This window comes from Urocitellus parryii, chromosome 3, assembly GCF_045843805.1.
Source record: "Urocitellus parryii isolate mUroPar1 chromosome 3, mUroPar1.hap1, whole genome shotgun sequence".
Taxonomy (NCBI): domain Eukaryota; kingdom Metazoa; phylum Chordata; class Mammalia; order Rodentia; family Sciuridae; genus Urocitellus; species Urocitellus parryii.
In genome coordinates, this window is record NC_135533.1 from 145421576 (window position 1) to 145441348 (window position 19773).

The 19773-nt window shown below is 52.8% G+C and overlaps 1 protein-coding gene across 6 annotated transcripts in view; it reads right to left on the reverse strand.

Moving 5' to 3' along the window:
• Nucleotides 1-3238: 3238 nt before the first annotated feature.
• Nucleotides 3239-19773, reverse strand: part of Pxn (paxillin) — a 47040-nt gene continuing 30505 nt past the window's right edge. Inside the window, exons 2-15 of one of the 6 annotated variants that reach the window (XM_026403373.2) lie at nucleotides 15003-15229; nucleotides 14579-14694; nucleotides 14036-14172; nucleotides 13751-13952; nucleotides 12864-12999; nucleotides 10534-11403; nucleotides 8951-9226; nucleotides 8387-8686; nucleotides 7705-7800; nucleotides 7265-7435; nucleotides 7005-7178; nucleotides 6080-6161; nucleotides 5805-5953; nucleotides 3239-5364 (exon numbers count right to left, since the gene is read on the reverse strand). In XM_026403373.2, the coding sequence (XP_026259158.2) occupies nucleotides 5098-5364; nucleotides 5805-5953; nucleotides 6080-6161; nucleotides 7005-7178; nucleotides 7265-7435; nucleotides 7705-7800; nucleotides 8387-8686; nucleotides 8951-9226; nucleotides 10534-11403; nucleotides 12864-12999; nucleotides 13751-13952; nucleotides 14036-14172; nucleotides 14579-14694; nucleotides 15003-15229 (3203 nt within the window). In that variant the 3' untranslated portion in view covers nucleotides 3239-5097. The remainder of the gene's footprint in view (nucleotides 5365-5804; nucleotides 5954-6079; nucleotides 6162-7004; nucleotides 7179-7264; nucleotides 7436-7704; nucleotides 7801-8386; nucleotides 8687-8950; nucleotides 9227-10533; nucleotides 11404-12863; nucleotides 13000-13750; nucleotides 13953-14035; nucleotides 14173-14578; nucleotides 14695-15002; nucleotides 15230-19773) is intronic. The other 5 variants (XM_026403375.2, XM_026403374.2, XM_026403378.2 and 2 more) reach the window with 5 other exon arrangements.

Consider the following 19773-nt stretch of genomic DNA (forward strand, 5'->3'; position numbering starts at 1 on the left):
TCTTTTATATGTTAATGAAGGAGCCAATCAGAAGCCGAGGACAGCACCCCTGCGTATTGGCTGGTGCTGGCGCTCATCCGGACGAGCCGAACTAATCTAGGCAACCATTGGATGACATCACTGCCACTCTGGCCAACCGGAAGCCACCTTTAAGCAGGGTAGTTAAGGAAGACGCTACCTTATGTAGGAAGAGCTCTCTCTTTTACAGAGCCTCTGCCCCCTGCTGGGGTGGAGTTACGTTTGACTAGGAGCTATATTGTGTGAATTAAGACTCGGTGTGTCCCATTGCCACTTGACCAACTCGGCAAACTGTAGGGTATGACGACGAGTTGAGAAATAAATAGCAACTACCTTAGAAACAAAATGGTTTGTTGCCTCCTATTCCACCAAAACAGGGATCCTTTAAAACCTAAGTCCTTATCTGCTCAAACTCGTCAAATCCTCCACACTTAACTCAGAGTAAAAGCCTAAAATTTACCCAGTCTTCACCCCATAATCTCATGTATTTTCCCACTGACTTTCACTTCTAACTAGACCATTCTCAATTTGCTGCTTTTCCAAAGCACTACTGACTTTAGTTAGGGCTGTTTGCATGGCTCTTTCCTCCATCTGGACCACTCCTAGCCAGTGTCCACCCAAAGAATTCACCTACACCAAGTCTTGAGGCTAACATCACCTGCTGAATGTGGCATACACTGACTTCGGTATTTAAAATTACAAAAAAAAAAAAAAAAAAACCCTCACTCCTACTCTCCCTCACTCTGCCCCCTCCCCCATACACTTACATCTTCTCATTCATTATATAATTTATTTCATTATTTTTTGGCTGCCTCTTCCTGCAGGAATTCCAACTCCACAAGTGCACAGACTTATGTCCTATGCGAGGTGTAGCAGACATATAGTAAGTTTTTGCTGAATGAATGAATGCAGGACTTGCAGCTAGATGATTCTGCCACTTACTAGCTGTGATGTCATCTTAAAAAGTGATTCCACCTTGCAGACCCTGTTCCCCGCACCCTTCCCCACTCCTGGTACCAGGGATTGAACCCAGTGAGCCACATCCCCAGCCTCTGCCCCATTTATTCATTCATTTATTTATTTATTTATTTAGGTACTGGGGATTGAACTCCGGGGTACTCGACCACTGAGCCACACCCCCAGCCCTATTTTGTATTTTGAGACAGGGTCTCACTGAGAACCTTCTAAGCACCTTCTAAATTGCTGGGGCTGGCTTTCAACTCACGATTCTCCAGCCTCAGCCTACCGAACCACTGGGATTACAGGCTTGTGCCACCATGCCCAGCCCCCAGTCCCTTTTTAATATTATATTTAGAGACAGGATCTCACTGAGTTGCTTTAGGACCTCACTGAGTTGCTGAGACTTGAACTGGTGATCCTCCTGCCTCAGTCTCCCAAGCCACTGGGATTATAGATGTTCACCCCTGCACCCCGCCTATTTCCCATTCTTTAACTGTAAAACAGGGATAATAATTATACCCACATTCTAGCATTGTTATGAGGATTAATTATAGGTTAAGACAACATATTTCCTGGGATAGAAGAAAGTCAATAAATGTTACCTTATAATTACGTTGAACAATTATTTCAATAATTGTATTACTTGAATAATTGTACAATAAAAATTTGGGGATGTTTCACCCTATCTTCACCCTCTTCACTTGACCAAGTTAGATATTTCCATTGAGTTTATCTGGACCATATATGACCAACAAACAGTTGGCTATAACTGTATACAGTCCCAAGTTCTGTGTCTAGAAATTTTCCCCCAGCAAGGCTGGTCTAAAGGTGAAGTTCTGACATGCCTATCTTGCATCTAATTTTGTTATGGTGACTCCTTGGATAGTTATTCATGAAGCCATCTTTTTGCATCACAGTTAACAGGAACTATTCCCAGACCTGACCAAATTCATCTACAGGAGTGGGATCCATAAATGTGTATTTTAATTTTTTGTATATGTGGTGGTGCTGGGGATTGAACCCAAGATCTCTAAATATGCTAAGACAAGTGCTCTACCACTGAGCCATACCTTCAACCCTTGTATTTTGTTTTTAAGTCTCCTAATGCTTCTCGTGATCAGCCCAATTTGAGAATGTCTAGATTACTGCTAAGATTTCTTTTTAAGGACAATGTATTTCTGCACACTCAGCATTGTGTTAAATACTTTGTGCACAGTCCTAATAGTAAATCTTTACAACAATCCTCTGAGGAGGTAAAATATTAGTATTCCCATTTTTATTCATCAGAAAACTCAACAGAGACATAAATAATTTGCCCAGGTCTCTCAGCCAATAAATGGTGGTTTCAGAACTGAAATCCAGGACAAGTTCAAAGCCCATGGGCCTCAATATGCTATACAGTCCCTTCCAAACTCTGAGTCAGTCCCCTCTAAGTGCACTTTTCCAACATACATACTCTCATGGTAAATTTCCAAGGACATCCTGTCTCTGACAATATATCTAATTGCAGCACTTCAATATATCGATACCATGAAGACATTAAAAAGTGATGCAGATTTATATTCACTGACATGGAAAATTATCCACAAAGCAATTTTGAGTGAAAAAGCAAATTACAATGAGATGTGCCACAGCCATTCCTATAAACAGAATGACCCCAAGATGGTCTAGAAGAATAAGTTATTATCTTTAGGGTTGAAGGTAATGTTCACTTCCGAGGTCACTGTGAAAGGACCAGGTTTTAGGCTTGAATTCAACACACTGCTTCTGGAGGACTGTTTCAAATGACAGGGAAACTGAGGCCACAGCTCAAGGTGGAATAATGCCATCCAGACAGCTTGGCTGCCTTGGATCTGGCAAGTGCATAGAGGAAGCATGCAAATATGGACATGACCACAGGGAGGCAGTAGAGAGCCACCTGCAACTGTACTTCAGGGGCATTCTGCCAGGAAGGGGCTGCAGCCAAGGTGTTGGGCATCTGGCTCCACAGAAACACAGGCAGGGGCATGTCCTGGGCTCCCATCATGGCTCTGTGGGCCCTAGGGATTGCCTTGTACATGTCAAGATCCTCTCCAACCTCTTTCCACATCTAAATGAGTGGAAAGACACCCACAGGTCCTCAGGGATACCCTCAGCGGATCCACGGGACAGCAGCACATAGTAGAGCTTCCAAGGAAAGAACACCAATGATTTTCCCTCCCTCTGAGTTTGGGGAGGGTTCAGTTTCTCTTCGGGGACCAAGAAATGGCACTAGCACAGGTGAAAATAATGGCACACTTTATTGGCATAAATCACAGGAATTGAAATGGAAAAGGCCAGGTTAGAAGTTTATAGAGAAAAAAAATCAAATGATCAAATAACCATTGACCCAGAGAGTTGACTCCCAGAAACCCCAGTCCCTCTTGGGGAAGGACCTGGAGTGGGTCATTGTAAACAGAGCAGTAAGGCCTGTGGTGGGCGTGGAGATGTCAGACCTTTGGAGGACCTCCCAGACCTAGGCAGCTCCCAGGCCAGCCCCGAGGAAAAGATCCTCTTCTGGGACCGCAGCATACTCAGCCTGTGCTGGGAGGCCTGTGGACAGGTCTGAATCCCTCCCAGTAGACCACTCCGGGGTCCCTTGCCCTTGACCAGGAAACCCAGGCCTGCCTGTTCCTGCTTTATCCTGGGAAAGAGCTCTGGGGCTTCCTGTCGCTTCAGCAGGACCCTGTCCCTCTGCCCCAAATCCTCTCAGGCTCCCTTGCACCAACCTGGGGCCTTCTCCCCAAATTGAAGTGCAATCGCCCCTGTAAAGGGGGAGGAACCTGTGCCAGTCTCCAGGGAGGGCAGGAAATTTGAGGAAGGAATATGCCCAGTGGAATCAACAAGACCAAAGAGACATTTATGGTCTTCATGGTCAAAATCAGAAACCAATTTTTCCTGAGAAGACAGGAGAAAGCCCCAGAGAAGTAGTGAGGAGGCCGAGAATGTTCAGTGGGTTCTTTGTTGCCAAAAAGCTCCTACTCAGACAGGAAGCAGCCCCCCAAGTATACTTTCCCCTTCTCCTCCCTTAGGAACAGGACAGATGAGGTTCAGAATTCCAGGTCCCAAAGGGTCAGACACACTCAGGCCAGTTTGAATTAAGAGCTGCTGGCCTGGGCAGAAAGGAAGGGGTTTCAAAATACAGCAGTTTATAAAACAGTCCTGGTGAGCCATGAAGTTACAGAAGAAGAGTCACAGAGCTGCTCCCAGTTCACCTGCTTATGCTAAGAGAAAAATAAAATACAAATTGCTCCCCGACCCGGTACAAAGCAAACTCCAAGCCAAAGCCATGGTCACTGACAGGACCAGAAGCAGTGGATGAGGAGGAGGAGAATATAAAAGGGAACGTCTTTAAAATCTCTTCAAAATCATCTTGTATCGAGAAATAAAAGCAACTTGGGTGACATAATTCAAACCTCAGTGTAGAAATCTATCAAAGTCGGTACAGTGTCCAGGCCCAGGCGACACTCCCCACGGGTGCTGTCCTGGGAGATGGAGGAAGTGGCTATAAAACATTATTGCTGGAGAGGCCTTTCTCAGTAGAACCGGAGCAGTTATAAAAGGGGCAGTTGGGAAAGGGGACAGTCACCCAGGCCTGGGGAGACTGGAAGGCGAGAGCCCAAGAAACCTGCAGTCCCTTGAGCACTTCCACCCTTGGATGGGTGGGTTTATGCTGGCATTGTTTTGAGGGAGCAGGGAACCCCCCAATTCTCTCAGGACAGTTAGACTGTGGTTTGAGGGGATAAGGATAAAAAGAGACTCCATGTAACCCTGCCGGCCCTTCCCTCCCAAGCTCTGCTGCTGAAATCCGAGTACAAGATGGCTCCAGTGTGGGTTGCTGGCCGGGCCGGGCAGGTTCATGGGGACACATGTCGGGTGGGATGGAGCCCCCAGCCTCCACCTCCAGGAGGATGAGGAGTGGGCAGCCTGGGGAGAGCTGTAGGAAGAGGAGGGAGGCCCAAGGCTTTGGTGGGGGCTAGAGAAGCACACAGGACCCCCATGCCCCTTGTCCCATCCTGTGCCAGCTGAGGATGAGGGTTCCAGTTTCCACGTCTCTGGGTCACAGTAGCAGTCAGGGCGGCGGGGCTGGGGAAGGGACGCCTAGCAGAAGAGCTTGAGGAAGCAGTTCTGGCAGTAAGGCTTGTCGTTTTGCTCCTTGAAGGTGCCCTTGTTCAGCTGCTTGAGGCAGAAGGCACAGACAAAGTGCTCCGGGTGGAACTTCTTGGCCATGGCGGTGATGCAGCGCCCCGTGATGGGCTTCTGGCAGCCAGAGCACAGCGAGCCGCGCCGCTCATGGTAGTGTACCTCGCAGTACGGCTGCCCGTCATGCTCAAAGAAGCTGCCGTTGATGAAAGGTGTGAAGCATTCCTGCCAGACAGAGAGGGGGCACGCTGGAGGACAGGGGCTCAGAGGCTGGCCCTTCTGGCTGGGCCAGCTCCTGGCATCATGCACAAGGACAGTCCAGGTCATCACACTCGTACTGACCCACTTGCCCAACATTTCCTATGTGCAGAGTGCTGGGCTACGTGCTTGCAGTTAAGGGACCAGCCCAAGGTTGTGCAGCTACTAAGGTCATACCCTGCATTCAAACAAGGTTGGATTCCTGGGTACCTAAGCAGGGGCTGTGACTGTGTTGCCAGAAACTCTGGTGCTAAAAAATGGGATCTGTTCTTGGACTCTGCATCCTAGGTCACTATTTGGATTCACATGTGCATTTAGAAGTTTCCCAAACTTATTTGATCAGAGAACCCTTGATGGACCCCCAGCTGCCTCTTCCAGCCCCTCCAGATGCTTTCAAGGCTCCTTACCCGGCACACAAAGCACTCAGGATGCCAAAGGGTATTGAGGGCTGAGATGTAGTTCTCCAGGATGGCCCGGGCACAGCCACCACACTTGGGCGCAAACATGTCGAAATAATCCTTTCGGCAATAGGCCTTGCCATCCTTCTCATGGAACCCTGAGGAACAAGGGATTTGGAGCAAGTTTAAGGCCTTCAGAAATGGAGTTATCCTTACCCCAACCTCAGCAGAGTCTCCCAGCCCTCCGAGGGGACAGTGGGTTAGTCCTTCCAGTCCTGCCGTACCTTCAGGACCAAAGAAGGCTCCACATTGGGCACAAAAGAAGTGCTCAGGATGCCAAGTCCGGTCAAGGGCCGTCACCACTTTCTGTGAAAGCAAACAGTGGGAATGAAAGTTCAGCTACCAGCCAGGTGAGGTGGCGCCTGCCTGCGTCATCCTGGCACCTCAGGAGGCTGAGGTAAGAAGATCGCAAGTTCAAAGCCAGCCTCAGCAACAGGGAGGCGCTAAGCCACTCAGTGAGACCGTCTCTAAATAAAATACAAAATAGAGCTGGGGCTGGGGCTCAGTGGTCAAGGGTCCCTGAGTTCAATCTCTGGTCCAAAAAAACAAAAAAGAAATTTCAGCTGCCACTCACAACTGAGACTCAGGTGCCACTGTCCTTCCCACCTTGTTTCCAGCTCATAGCCAACGAGAGTAAAATGTTCCCAGCAAGGTCTCTCCTACTTATACTCAAAAACTCAATCTAAGAGTTCAGAATTATTAAAAGATGTGACATGCCAGACCCTCTCTCCTTTAATCCTCACAAAGGACTGAGATCATAGGTTCACTGACTCCTATTTTATAAGTAAAGAGACTTAGGCTCAGAAAGGCGAGGCATTTCCCTATCATCACACAGCAGGAAGAGTGAGACGGCTGCCGTTCAGCTTCATTTGTTGGTCAGGGCTCCTAATTCCTGGGAGTCTTGCAGAAGGAATTCTGGACAGAAGTGGAGGGGAACTGGAGCTACCTAATGTGCATCAGGATGACCTGTGGATCAAGCCTGGGTTTGAATCTTAGTTTCCACCATTTCTCTAAGCCCGCACCATCTGAGGGCTATGGCAAAGATGAAATGAGCTGATGCGGGCATCGTGCCCAGATAAGGGGAAATCCTGGCTGCCACCCCCGCCCCCCGCCCCCCATCCCACCACTGTGCCACCAGCATAAGCTCACATCCAGGATGGGACCGTTGCAGTAGTAGCAGCGTGGGGAGAAGAGGTTGTGATAGTCCTTTTCACAGTAGGGCTGTCCATCCCGCTCGAAGAAGTTCCGGGATCCGATCTCTTCCTGGCAGTGGGTGCAGACAAAGTGTTCAGGGTGCCAAGTCTTCCCCATGGCAGTCACAACCTGAGGAGGACGATGGAAGGTGGCTCAGGGAGAGGAGAGGAGAGGAGCGGAGCACAGGGCTCTGTGCCCACCTCCCCACTCATCACCTGCCCGGCGATGGGCTTCTTGCAGGCCCCGCAGACTCCTTTGGCAACCGTGGCAACCCCCAACTTGTTCAGGTCAGACTGCAGGCTCCCCAGCATGCTGTCCAGCTGGCTCCCAGGCTTTGGGGGTCCCCCGGGGGGTGAGCTGCTCCCAGTCTTCCCCTGAGCCATGAACTGTGGAGAGGGAAGGGGGCTGGTCAGGACGTCTGGGGTATGGGGTCAGCAGGGCATCTTGAAGCACTGCAGCCCGGAGGCCGCTCTCCCTCCTGTACAGGTAGTACCAGTGAGACAGGGGCCCGGGGAGCCCTAAACATGGGAGTGACATTTGCAGGCCATCCTGGTGGATGGGGGCTCCCAAGGGATAAAAGAAAGGGCTGGTAGCACCCTGCTGCACCCAAGGAAACACCACAAACAGGAGCTCAGCCCCCGGCCCTGGCACTGACCCCTCCCTCGTCCTGCCCTTCAGGGCTGCTCTGCCTGCCCCCTGGAGGCCAGCTGGAGTGCCACTCTCCATCCGCTCTTTGTTCCAGGCTGTGCATCTTAGATAGGGGAGGAAAGGAGAAGAAACTTTTCTTTTAAAAAACTAAAGAGTAAGAGACATTGTCATCGGGCTCTTTCACACAGGGAATTCAGGATGAGCTACGAGGATCTTTCCCTACTGGCAATACCAAAACCAGGAGACAGAAATCTAGAGAAGGAAGGCCCAGGAGAGGGAGGCAAGCCACCCAAAGGCACGGGACGAGAAGGGGAGGTGATTAGGGCCAGAGAGCAAAGAGGCCTCACCAGGTACTGGGCCTATGGACCGGAAGGGGAAGAGATGGGCTTTGGGTTCCCCTCTGGAATGAATTCCTCTGTGTCAATACCCAGAGGAAGTAGGGAGGGGTAGGCAGAAGGGAAGCCTCACAGGAAAGCAAGAAGTCAGTTGATTTCCTGAGAGGTGTGGCCAGGGTCAAGGTCTAGGGAAGGACTGTGGTGGTTCTTGTGCTAGGGCTGTGGATGGAGGGAAACCCCTGTGGATGTGTGTGTGCGTGCGCGCGGCATTTGCCCACATGCAGAGTGGGGGGTGGCACAGGCACTAGGACAGGGAATGAGCAAGGTCAGTGCTGGGGCCCCTGGGAGGCCTGCCTGCATCGGGGAGAAGAGTGGGTCCTCGTCGGTCTGACAGCCCACGGACCTCACAGTGTGGGCTGCGCGAGTGGGAGAGGTGGCGCCCTGCCCATCCTCATCACGGGGTGCTTCCCCCGCACTCTGGACCCCAGGAGAACCATGGGAACAAGCTGAGGGCCCCAGAGGGGAGGAAGAGGATAGGGGAGAAGAGCTGCTGGCCGAGGCGTCCTGGAGATGCTGCGGCAAAGGGACAGAAGGAGGAGCCAGAACAGAGATGGTTCTTCTGAGGGGAATGGGAGAGTCGGGAGGGAAGACAACCTGGGAAGAGGAAAGGGGGAGAGAGATGAAGGAGACAGAAGAAATCATCAGCCCAGGGAGCAGGGGGACTGGGGAAGTGAGGTCCCAGATCCCCCCAGGCCTTCCCACTCGGCACCAAAAGTGAGGCCAGCCTCCCAACAAGGCCACAGGATGTAAGTAACCACCCCACCACCCCTAAATCCCTCCTCTGGCCGAGGAGAGGACCAAGGAAGCATCTGGACACCTGCTGCCCAGGCCCCGACCTGCCCAGCATCTCCTGGCTACCTTCTCTACCAGCTGCCCCCCAGCCCTCCTCCCGCGTGGCTGCACGGTGATGACGACACCCTCGGTCAGCCAGTCCTGCGTGGAGGGCCCCGGTGGCCCCGCAACCTCCTCCACCTCCGGCTGGATGCCCAGCCGGCCCTGCAGCTCTGTGATTAGCTGCTCCTGAGATGGGGTCCTGCTCAGGGTGGCGGGGTCCAGCCGGCGGCGAGGAGAGGGCTCCCGGGACATGGGGTGCGCGTGGCCCGACTCCCGGCTCCTCCTGATCACAGAGCGGATCTGGGGGGTGGAGGGGGAAGCTGTCACTCTCTTTCCAACTCTGGGCTGGCATGATGCCACTCAGTCCACCACACTCAGGAGTCCCAAGGGAAGGGAGGGCAGAACACAATAGCCAGAGAAAAGCCAGGCGGAGGGGGTGGCAGCAGGAGGCAGATGGGGTGGGCTCAGGAGTAGAGGCCCCAGGAGAACCTTCTGGCCCAGCATTTACCTCCAAGTGGGCCTCTGACCTTGGGTAAGACCCTTAACTTCCAGGGACCTCTGTCTCTCCATCTTTAAAATGGGGTAACAGTGTTTTCTTGGCTTCACTTACAGGTTATCAGAGAATTGAGAGGATGTAAGCAAACGCTCTTGACAGGCTTTAAGGCTTTTTCTTTTTGATTTACAATAGAAAAATGCAGGCTTTCCTTTTCAGTAAATCTCTTAATCGGTTTTCTTTCGTGCTTACTTTATTACTTACTTGTTAGTAGTTTTTGTTTTGTTTTGGGTTTTGGGGGGCGGCTCTTCTGTTGTTTTGTTTTGGGAAAGGACATACAGTTTTAATTAAGCAGGAATAAATAACAACTACAGAAACGGCAGCAATGGCTTGTGGAGGAATCATGTGCTACTTCTACACACTTTCCAAGAATTTTCTCAGTCAATCCTCTGGACAACCTTGATGGAAAGCTGTCTTATTATTATTACCCCATCCTAAAGATAAGAAAACAAGCCAGGCATGGTGGTGCATGTCTGCAATCCCAGCAACTAAGGAGGCTAAGACAGGAGGATCACAGGTTCAAGGCCAGCTTCAGAAACTGAGACCCTTTCTCAAAATAAAAATTAAAAAGGACTGGGGATATAGCTCAGTAGTAAAGTGCCTCTGGGTCTCATCCCCAGTACCACACATCCACAAAAAGGGCGGGGGTTGAGAGAGAGAGAAAACTGAGGCAGAGGGTGGCTGCCCAAGGTCACATAGGTAGCAACCATTGGCCACAATATGGTTTGCATTTAGGTCTACGTGGTTCTGAAGTCCAGCTTTCAACCATTCTGCACATCAGAATGTCAAGGGCAGCTCAACCAAAGGGAAAAGTCTTAAATAAGCAAGAAGTGGGTCCTCACTATGAGGAAAGTCAGGGTCCAGCAGGGCTCTGTTGGTCCCACAGGACCCACTGCCAAGCACTGGTGGTCAGGGTCATAGGCCACAGCACCTCAGCATCTGTTGCCCAGGCAGACACATGTGGAGTAGCAGGCTGCATGCAGTTAGCAAGGAGCGGCCCACACTCAGAGCTGCCGAGGGCCATGCCTAAGTAGCTGCGCGAGCCAGTGCCTGCCTGGCCAGAGGTGGAAATCCTCTCCGTAGTGTTGGCTGTGCCCGTGACCATGGCATGCGGAAGCTCCAGCTGATCCTTCCTGGCCTTGGAAACAGCTTCAGTGGTGCCCTCAGGGCTCCTTGGGGTCTCAGGGTCCTGGGTTGGCTCCCTCAGGGTTCCCCTGTGGGGCATCTCTCCATTTAACTGCTCCTTGTGAACCGGGGCAGAGCAGTTGCTTCCCAGCACCCTTGGCTCTGGCCTGGATCTCCCCTTCTGCTGGCCATAGTCCTCTGTGAGAGTCCAGGTATCTGGGAAGACGGCCTGACGGTCCACAGCCACCACAGATGGCTCCTGAGAGTCACAAGCAGCTCCACGGGGAGCTTCAGTCCTGGATACCTCCAAAGCCCATGGCCATTCCCAAGTGGCAATCTCAGCTGCCTCTGAACACAAAGTGTTAGCTGGGGGCCCCCAGGAACCTCCAGGCTCCTGGGACCCTGTGCTCCCAGCAGGGGATGGAGTACGGCAGAGGGGAGCCCTAGAAGGCTCACTCATAGGGTTCAGCAGGTCCTTCCTAACTCCATCCTGGCTCTCTGCACAAAATGACCCCGGAGGACCCTCCACAGAGGGAGAGCTTGAGTTGCAGGTGTCACGTGTCACCCTGAAGCCAGCCAAGTCAAGCCAGCTGGGGGCCACAGGAGGTGGAAGACCCTGTCTATTTTCTTCAGTGCAGAGAACTTCTGGGGTGTGGTGTTGGCCTTGAGGGGCAGGTTTAGAGGTGGATGGCAGGAGTACAGAAGGCAGGGGAGGAGAAGGAGGAGGAGAGGTGTGGAGTGGGGATGGAGCTGGGCAGGGCAGCCCCAGGGAGCGCAGGGCCACAGCAGAGGAAGTGGTCTGGAGGAGAGAGACAGGGAGAGGGGAGAAAAGAAAGAGCAAGCTGGGGTGAGGCGAGGAAGGACAGTTGCATCAAGGGTTGAGTTGGACTTAGGGCTCAGAGACCCCCCATCTACACTGACCCAGGTGCAAAGGGGAAGCACAGGGGTGACCCTTGAAGACTCAGAGCCCCCAAAAAAACTTTCCCGGGCTTCATATCCTGCTTGGCCTTCAAGAAACCCAGGCCAGCAGAAAGCAGCCTTGATGCCATACCCACAGGGCCACCCACAGTGGGTAAGATGAGGTGCATCATAAGGGGACAGGTGGCCACGGAGATCAGCCTCAGGCACAAACCAAGGTAGGATCAGCCTCTGGCAGCCTGCTCAGTCCTCCTCAGATGGTGGCTCAACTCCTAGCCCTATCCTTCCTAGACAATCCCAGCTTGCCTAACGTCCCCAAGTCCTTGCACTAAGAGTACCACCGAGCACCAGCGGCTGAGCTTCTCTTCACCGGGCCTAGGGACACAGACCATCTCAGAAAGCAGTGACAGCCTTAAGGGCACCGGGGCAGGGCTCCCTCAGGCCAGTGCCTGAACCCAGCTTACTGCCTCTCCCTGGCTGCTCAGAACCATGGCACCCAAGACTCACAAGGCCAGGTGCAACCATCAGCCCAGTGAATTCCCATCCTCCAGGGTAGCCCCCAGACAAAGGACGAGGAGGTAACATCAGGCCAGGAATGCACTGACCCTTCCCATACCCGCTACACCCAGCCCCCAAGGTCTCCAGCTGACCTATGTGGAAGCCAAGTCAGCAGCTACTGGAGAGTTCTGTCAATATCAATCCCCATCAAGGCACTGCATCCTCTAAATAAAACATCACGGGCCCGGGAGAGGGGCAGGGCCAAGTCCTACAGGACCAGCCCAGCCTGGCAGGTTAGGTTTCCCACACGCAGGATTCGTGGGAACTCTGAGGCCCAGTGGCCTGGCCCTGGAGGGACAGGGAAGGGTGGAAGGAGGCTGGCAAGGGAGGCCTGTGAATTCAATTGCCAGAAACAGAAAGAAAGAGGATGTGTTGAGGACAACTAGCGTGGGAGATGAGGCTCCAGCACAAGTGACCTCTCAGGCATGGGATCCTGAGTCCCACATGGCCCAGCAGAACACACCCTCCCCCACTGAGAGCAGCCATCAACACAGGGCCCTTTGTCCCAGTCCTGGCCTCCTGATCCCCTCAACCTGGGTGGCTGAGAGTACCCAAGGAGGAAGGAATGTCCCAGCGGAGTGCCTCTCTGCTGCTCTGCAGCTCAGTCCCACATTCTGTCTCGCTTCCCTTCCCCAAATCTTGCTGCCCTGGCAAGGCCAGAATATTTCGGAGTCATATTTGGACAAGGCACCCAAACACTGAGGGACCAAGGTCCAGCTACTCACACTGAGGTAAAGGAAGAGAAGGACAGAAAGCATGGAAGACAGAGGGGCTACAGGGCACCTTAAAATCTGACAGCGAGGCCATCAGCTCGTCCAGCTCCCTGGTGGCAGAGGAGGCCGAGATGCGCGTCTGCTGCTGGCTGGAGGTGACTCTCTGTGGGCTGCTCATCTCGCCCTGGTTCACAGTGATGGCCGGGCTGCAGGGCAGGCATGGTGTCAGTGGGGAGCCCAGAGGCCATCCCCAAGCTTCACAGGGAACTGTGTCAACACCTCAGCTCTGACTCTGGAGTCCCAAAACCTCAAGGTCAGGGAAAGAGCACCAGTGCACAGTCTTTCCTGGGGACCCACTACGGGGAGAGGGCTGTCGGCTAGGGGACAGCACTGAGGTGAGCTGACTTGGGAAAAGACAGAGTTCGTACACAGATGTGAGTACACAGATGTGAGAGTACGACAGCCTAACACTAATAAGAGTTAATGTTATTAAGTACTTGTCACAAGTATTACACACTATGAGCCAGAAACCATTCCACGGACTTTATGTGTATTATTGGTCTCAGCTCTGGTAACATAGATAGTCTTATAGTCTTAGCCCCATTAACCCACAACCACTTATCCCATTTAACAGATGGGGAAACTAAGGTTTGAGAGCTGACACACAGTAACTGGCAGAATCACGACTTAAACCCTGTCGACAACTCTGAAGTCTGTGCTAACAGTCACTAAATTGTAGGTGGCCTCTGTGTGCACAATGTCCGCCTTTTCTGATGGACAGTGGCCAGCTGAAGACAGAAATGATGTCCACACGACTCACCACTGTACTCTCAGGGTCTGGCAAACAACAGGCACTTAAGGGGATGGGTGACACCAGGGCTAAACAACACAACACGGAGCCCAGGGCCAGGCTGAGCAAGATCTGCCCCAGCGTGGGGAAAGTCCAATGGTACTCACACAGGGCTGGGCACAGAGCTCTCCAGTTCATCCAAGAGACTCTCCACACTAGGCCGCACGTCCTCCAGGGCCCGGCCCCCGTTCCGCTTGGGCTTCTCTTTTGTCAGGGGCCCAGCTTTGACTCCCACGGGACTGTTGTTCTCTGGGATGCCATAGTGAGGGCTCAGGGCCCCCGGGAGTGGAGGGCTTGTGTTGGTCTCCTCTTAGAAGGAAAGAAAAAGGTCGCTTATCCCTTGAGCCCTGAGGATCCAGAGGCAGCAGATGGGCCTGGGGAACCAATCCTACCTGCAGGGAAGCCTGGAGAATTATGCTGCACAGCATTCAGTTCTAGCAGCAGACGGTCAAGTTCAGAAAGGTTGCTGCCCAGGGAGGAGCTCATTACGGTGGGTGAAGGCTCGGCTGACTTCTGCTTGTTGGGGAAGCTTTGAGAGCAAAGGGAAAAAGACGGTGAGCGCACTCCCTGGATTCTCCAGAGCATAGAGTGGAGGGGAAACAAAGCAAGACGACAGAGACTAGGGAAGGGATGTGGTAAGGAGGGAGGAGGAAGGAAGTCTTGCTTCAGTTCCTCTACCACAAGGGAACGCTGTGACAGTCCAGCCCATCCGCTACATGGAGATGTTAGTGACAAGGTGGACAGGCCAATTAACAGGCATATGAACTGGCCAGGAGCCTTGGGGCCCTCTGTAGGCTAAACCAATGATGCTGAAGACAGCACCCTCTGAGGGCCAGTTGCCATGCCTGATCCCCAGCCTCAGCTGCCTCCAGCCCAGGGGTTCCCAGGATTTCTGAGCAGGAAGAAGGACGCCTGGGGGGAGAATGAGGCTGTACCTGTAGACGTGCTCCTCCTCACTTGCTCGTGAGCATGGAGAACCAACACCGTCCTGGGGGTTGGAGGCACCGGAAGTTTTGGCACTGGAGCCGTACACAGGTGATGGGGATGGAGGCTACGAGAATAAAAGTGCTCAGAGAACTCTCCCAAGGGGAAGGAAAGAATGGGGGACAGGAGGAGCTCGAGTCACCCCCAGGTGGCTCCTGCTCACAGTCAGTCTCACCAGGGAATTTCCACACTCTGACTGGGACACTGGTGATTAATACTTGGTCACTGACCCCCTCACGTGGTGGGTGGGATAAGCAGTATCTGCCAGGGGACAGGCAAGTCCCCTGATCCATTCCTCCACTGGCTCCCCAAGCCTCTGATAGATAAGATCCTTTTGCCCCCAGGGCTTGGGGATTTCCCAGGTCCCCGCCTTACCTGCTGGTGAATGAGTCGGGAGCCACTGGACTGCCACTGGTCTAAGGGGTCAAGGACTGTGCCATTGAGGGCCTCGCTTGATGGGGGTGGAGGGACAGGGGGTGGCACTGCAATCTCCTGGTAGGTGTGGTTTCCAGTTGGGTAGGAGTAGGGGGGCTCCTCGGACAAAAACACAGGCCGCTTGGAGATGTGGGAGGTGGTGGACTCCAAGTCTGCCAGCAGGGCGTCTGCAAAGAGAAGGCACCATGGGCAGGTGAGAATAAGGCACCTGCCTGCCTACACCTCAAGAGTTAATGACTTCTGGGCATCGGCCCCACCCAGGGGAGAGATGACCAGCCTCAGGAGAGGAAGCTGCCAGCCCAAGAGCCTGGCCAAGAACAGGCTCCCAAAGCTGCCCTCTTCTCCCCAAGGCAAGACGGAAGGTGCTCTGGAGCTCACTCGGAGCTGCTCCCTAGGGCTCTCCTACCTCTGGGTGTCGGGCACCTGGCTCTGCGTTCCTCCCCACAGGACTGTGCTGCTGGCTGGTGTGAGAAATGCCTTCCTGGAACTCTGACTCTGCAGAGCAACGCAGAGAATGGACAGGAGGGGCCCCACGTCATGGGGAGGGGCCCCTGCGCAGCGCCAGGCCCTCAGTGAACTTCCAAGAGCTTATGCTTCCTAGCCCATGGGTGGGAGGGGACACTGAGCAGTACCTGCCCTCCTGATCATATAGAAGCAGAACCCCAAGTTCTAAGATCCTCCTGAGGCTCCAGGCTGTGGGGTAAGGTGTGTGGGGACACAGGGGCTGGTACAAAGCCAGTGCAGTGGTCCCCACCTCCTGGTAAGCTGCTTGGCTGGTTGTTTCTGTAGGAATCTGGCAAGCAGCCTGGCCCCAGAGGCTCCAGGGCCCCACTACTTTGCTTTTAACAGGAGGAGTCGAATCAGCCCTCGAGTGTAAGCGTCCATTCTCCTGGCAGCCGACAGGAGGGGTGGGGGTGGGAACTGCTGACCTTCTCACCTTATCCCCCCACCACACACTCCTGGGACCCTTGACAGGCCCATAGTCTGGACGGGCCAGCTCCAGATGCCACACCCTCATTCCTGCCATGCTCCTGGACTTGCTCACCCTGAGCTCCATGGTGAACTGCTTGATTCCTGGCCCTCAGGATAACTGGTATCAAAAAAGCAATGGCTGCATTTTTTTGCCATTTACTACCCACAGGCACAGGGCTGGTGTTTGCATACATGGTCCCAGTTAATCCTCCTAATAACCCAAAAGGTTGAAATTCTGATCTTCCCTATCCAGCTGAGGAAGGTGGGCTTGGAGAGGCGGAGGGATCTGCCCCAGCAACAAAGCCAGTACCTCAGGTAACAAAGCCTGTGACTCCACAGAAGCCCCAAACCCAAATACCCAGCCTGCACTGCTGTGATCACAAAACGATGCCATGTTGTGGTATAACTTCCTGAATGTCAGGAGCCCAAGATTTGAAGGCTACCAGCCTGATCCTTCCTATCTGCTCTCATCTCTAGCCCCACTTCCCTGAAGAGAAGAGGGAAGTAAGGCCCTCACCCAAGTCTGTGGCGCCACACCTTGTCCCAACTGTCTGCTCTGGTCGCCCACCCACCGTAAATTGGCCACACCTACTCCAGGCTCTTGTCCAGATGGTCAGAGGGGAAGCCTGTTCCAGGGTCCAAGAGCCTGGGTCCTGGTCTCCTACTTCAGAGGAAGACCAGTTCCCACTGCCCTCTCCCACTCCAGGCTCTTTGGGAGAGGTTTGGCTTTTGGTCTCCAGCAAACCGGAACTAGGAGTTGTTATGTATCTAGATAAGCAGAAAAGGAACCAGCAGTCTCCAGGGCCACACTGCTGCCTTGGGTTCCCACTGTGTCCCCATTTCCTCCAGGCCCAACCCAGCAGGGACAGGGCCCCTTCTTCTTCATCATGGGCACAGCTGGGAAACCCCACGGTGGGCTCTCCAGAGCAGACAAGTGCAGCCCTAGGTTGGCAGGAGCAGCCACAATCCTGAAAGCCCAGCAGGGCCAGGGCTTCATCTGTGTTACCTGCCTTCCTCCTTATAATGACACTGACACAGACAGCAAAACCAGGATTCAGAGGCAGTCATGTCCCCCACTGCCAAAGCTGGCTGAGGTGACAACACTGGTCTTTGAACTCAGGTCTCTTGGGCTCCAGACACTCAATGGGAGACAAAATGTTCTACCTTCCGTGGTCAGCATCTGAATCCGAGTCTACTGCCCCTCACCAAAGCCCCATGGGATGACTGTAAGTCTGGCTTATTGGTTTATGGACTGGATTCTGGTTTAAGGTTTCAACAAAGATGCCTATGTTGGTCAGACTGTTGCTTGAAGGGTGCAGTCCTTGGGTACAGAGACAAGAGAACACCTGAGGGGCTGAACCAGACCTGGGTTCAAGTCCCAGCTCCTCCATCTACTATATTCATGCTGGGCTTCTCTAAGCCTCAGTCTCCTTGGTAAGCAGTGTCTGTATGGAGTTTACTGGGATAGTTAATGCTATAGTACATGGGCAGATCTTATTTGCTTTATGTAATCCAGAAAAAGATCTTCCTCCAAGAAGGGTAGGAGGCAAAGTACTGACTTATCCCCCCAAGTCTTTTTTGGGCAAGACATGAAAACACAACTTTGAGGAGGAAAATACAGTAATACACTAACATTTAAAATGTAGTACGTGTAGCTGTCAGGGAGAAGGTTCACTGCCTTCCAGTTTTCTCCAAACCTGTGTCTGCCTGAGTGAGGAACCCCAGCAGGAACCTAGGCAAGCCACAGGGTCTCTGGTGTGACTTCCTTTTCTTTCTCCACCTTAGTCCTCACCTGTGACCTGGATGGGGCCTGGTGTCACTGTCTCCCAAAACCCACAAACCTCACAAACCGCTCAAGGAAGGGGTTCAGTAATACAGAAAGGGCCAAGGCGTAGATTCTGAGGTTGACTTTGGATTCTGACGGCTGCAGATGCCCACTATTTCTCCACAGGCTGCAAAATGGTTAAGGGCCAAAGTCTCCTTGCCAGCTCAGTGAACTCCTCCCCTGGCTTGAGTAAACAGTCAGGCCAAGAGCACACAAAGGAATCCACTTGTAGGTAAACCCCATCCCAGGGGGTTCCCCAAAATTTGAGCTATAGCTACAACATTTTTTGCTGGGTTTTTTTTGTTGGTTTTTTTTGTTTGTTTGTTTGTTTTTGTTTTTGTTTTTTTGATACAGGGTTTCACTGTCGCCTTAACTAGCTAAGTGGCTTCAAACTCCCGGACTGAAGCAACCCTCAGGCACAGCTGGAACTACAAACATGCACCACTATGCCTGGCTACAGCGACAGCTCTAAACACTGAATGGCAGCCTCAGACATTCCGCCTATCCATACCCTAAGGAAAGGCAGGGGCCCCCTCCTCCAAGACTACTAGAACCCTGAAAGACCAGCAACATACCCTCCCTTCCCACATACTGACGGACATGTTCCAAATGCCCTGGCTGGAAGCAGTTGTGGGGTCCTCATTTAAGCTATGGGAGACCTCAAAATTCCTCAGCATCACTCCACTAAGTTGCTGGGTCCAGGCCTGAGACCATCCTGACTCAAGTTACCCTGAGGGAGGAAGCCACCTGAGGTGGCTTTATCTTCTTTTTGGAGGAAACCACCCTGGACTTTGCAGTCTTTTTGCCTCTCTGGGTCAATGAAAACACACCCTGACATTTGAATTCTCAGAAGAGGAAAGCCAAGATCACTGGGTGAGACCATGCAATCTGTGTGTTTGGTGGTAGGGTGGGTGTAAAGGCCCCACTGGCCAAGGGCAAAGGCCACAGAGCTATGGTCTGACTAGGAAGGGATGCAGACCATCAACTGCACCACCAGAGGGCAGCACTGGCCCACTGTCTTCCTGCCATTGGGCAAGTAACCAAAGGTAACCTGCAATCAACAGAATTTGCAAATTGAGCCTAGTCAGGGAAGCCCCAGGCAGGAGTGCGCTGAAGTTTCAATCCATTTTTTTTTTTTTTAGTTGTATATGGACTCAATGCCTTTGTTTGTTTGTTTGTTTGGTGCTAGGGATTGAACCCAGGGCCTTGTGCATGTGAGCTATATCCCCAACCCCCTTTATTTGTTTTTATGTGGTGCTAGGATCAAACTCTGAGCCTCGTGCCTCACACTTTCCACAAGGCAAGTGCTCCACCACTGAGCAACAACTCCAGCCCAAAGTTTCAATCTTGGTACAAGATATGATGGTTGAGCTGGAGGGGCAGCAAGCTACCAGAAGCAGCACCAGGTGGCCAGGATGCCAAGACTCCAGGACCATGCCTGGAACACACTATCATTTGAAGGTACAACCCAAGGGTGATATGCAGTGTGGCCCAGAGGGACATACTCTCTCACTTCTAGGGGTCTCTCTGAAAATGTAATGCTGCAAGTACCCCATTTCCACCCATGGCCATGCCTGGTCCAAGCAACAGCTTGGAGCAGCAGTGGCTTTGAGCCAGGAGGCTGACCAGAGCTGGTGGCAAGATGGGCATAGTGCACAAGGGGCCAGACCAAGAGGAAGAGGCCATTCCCTGGGCCACGGAGATCAGCTGTAATCCTTAGGAATGGGTGGAAGCCTACAGATCTGCAGCCCAGAAGGTTAAGATGCACGCATCCCCCCCCCCCCCCCAGTCACCTAAGGAGGGAGCCCGAGGGGCCAGTCCGCTAGCATTCCTAGGCAAATGATGGTGCAGTGCACCTCAAGTTTCCATACCAGCCCACGGGCACAGGGTGGAGGAAACCAGGGGTCCCCTCAC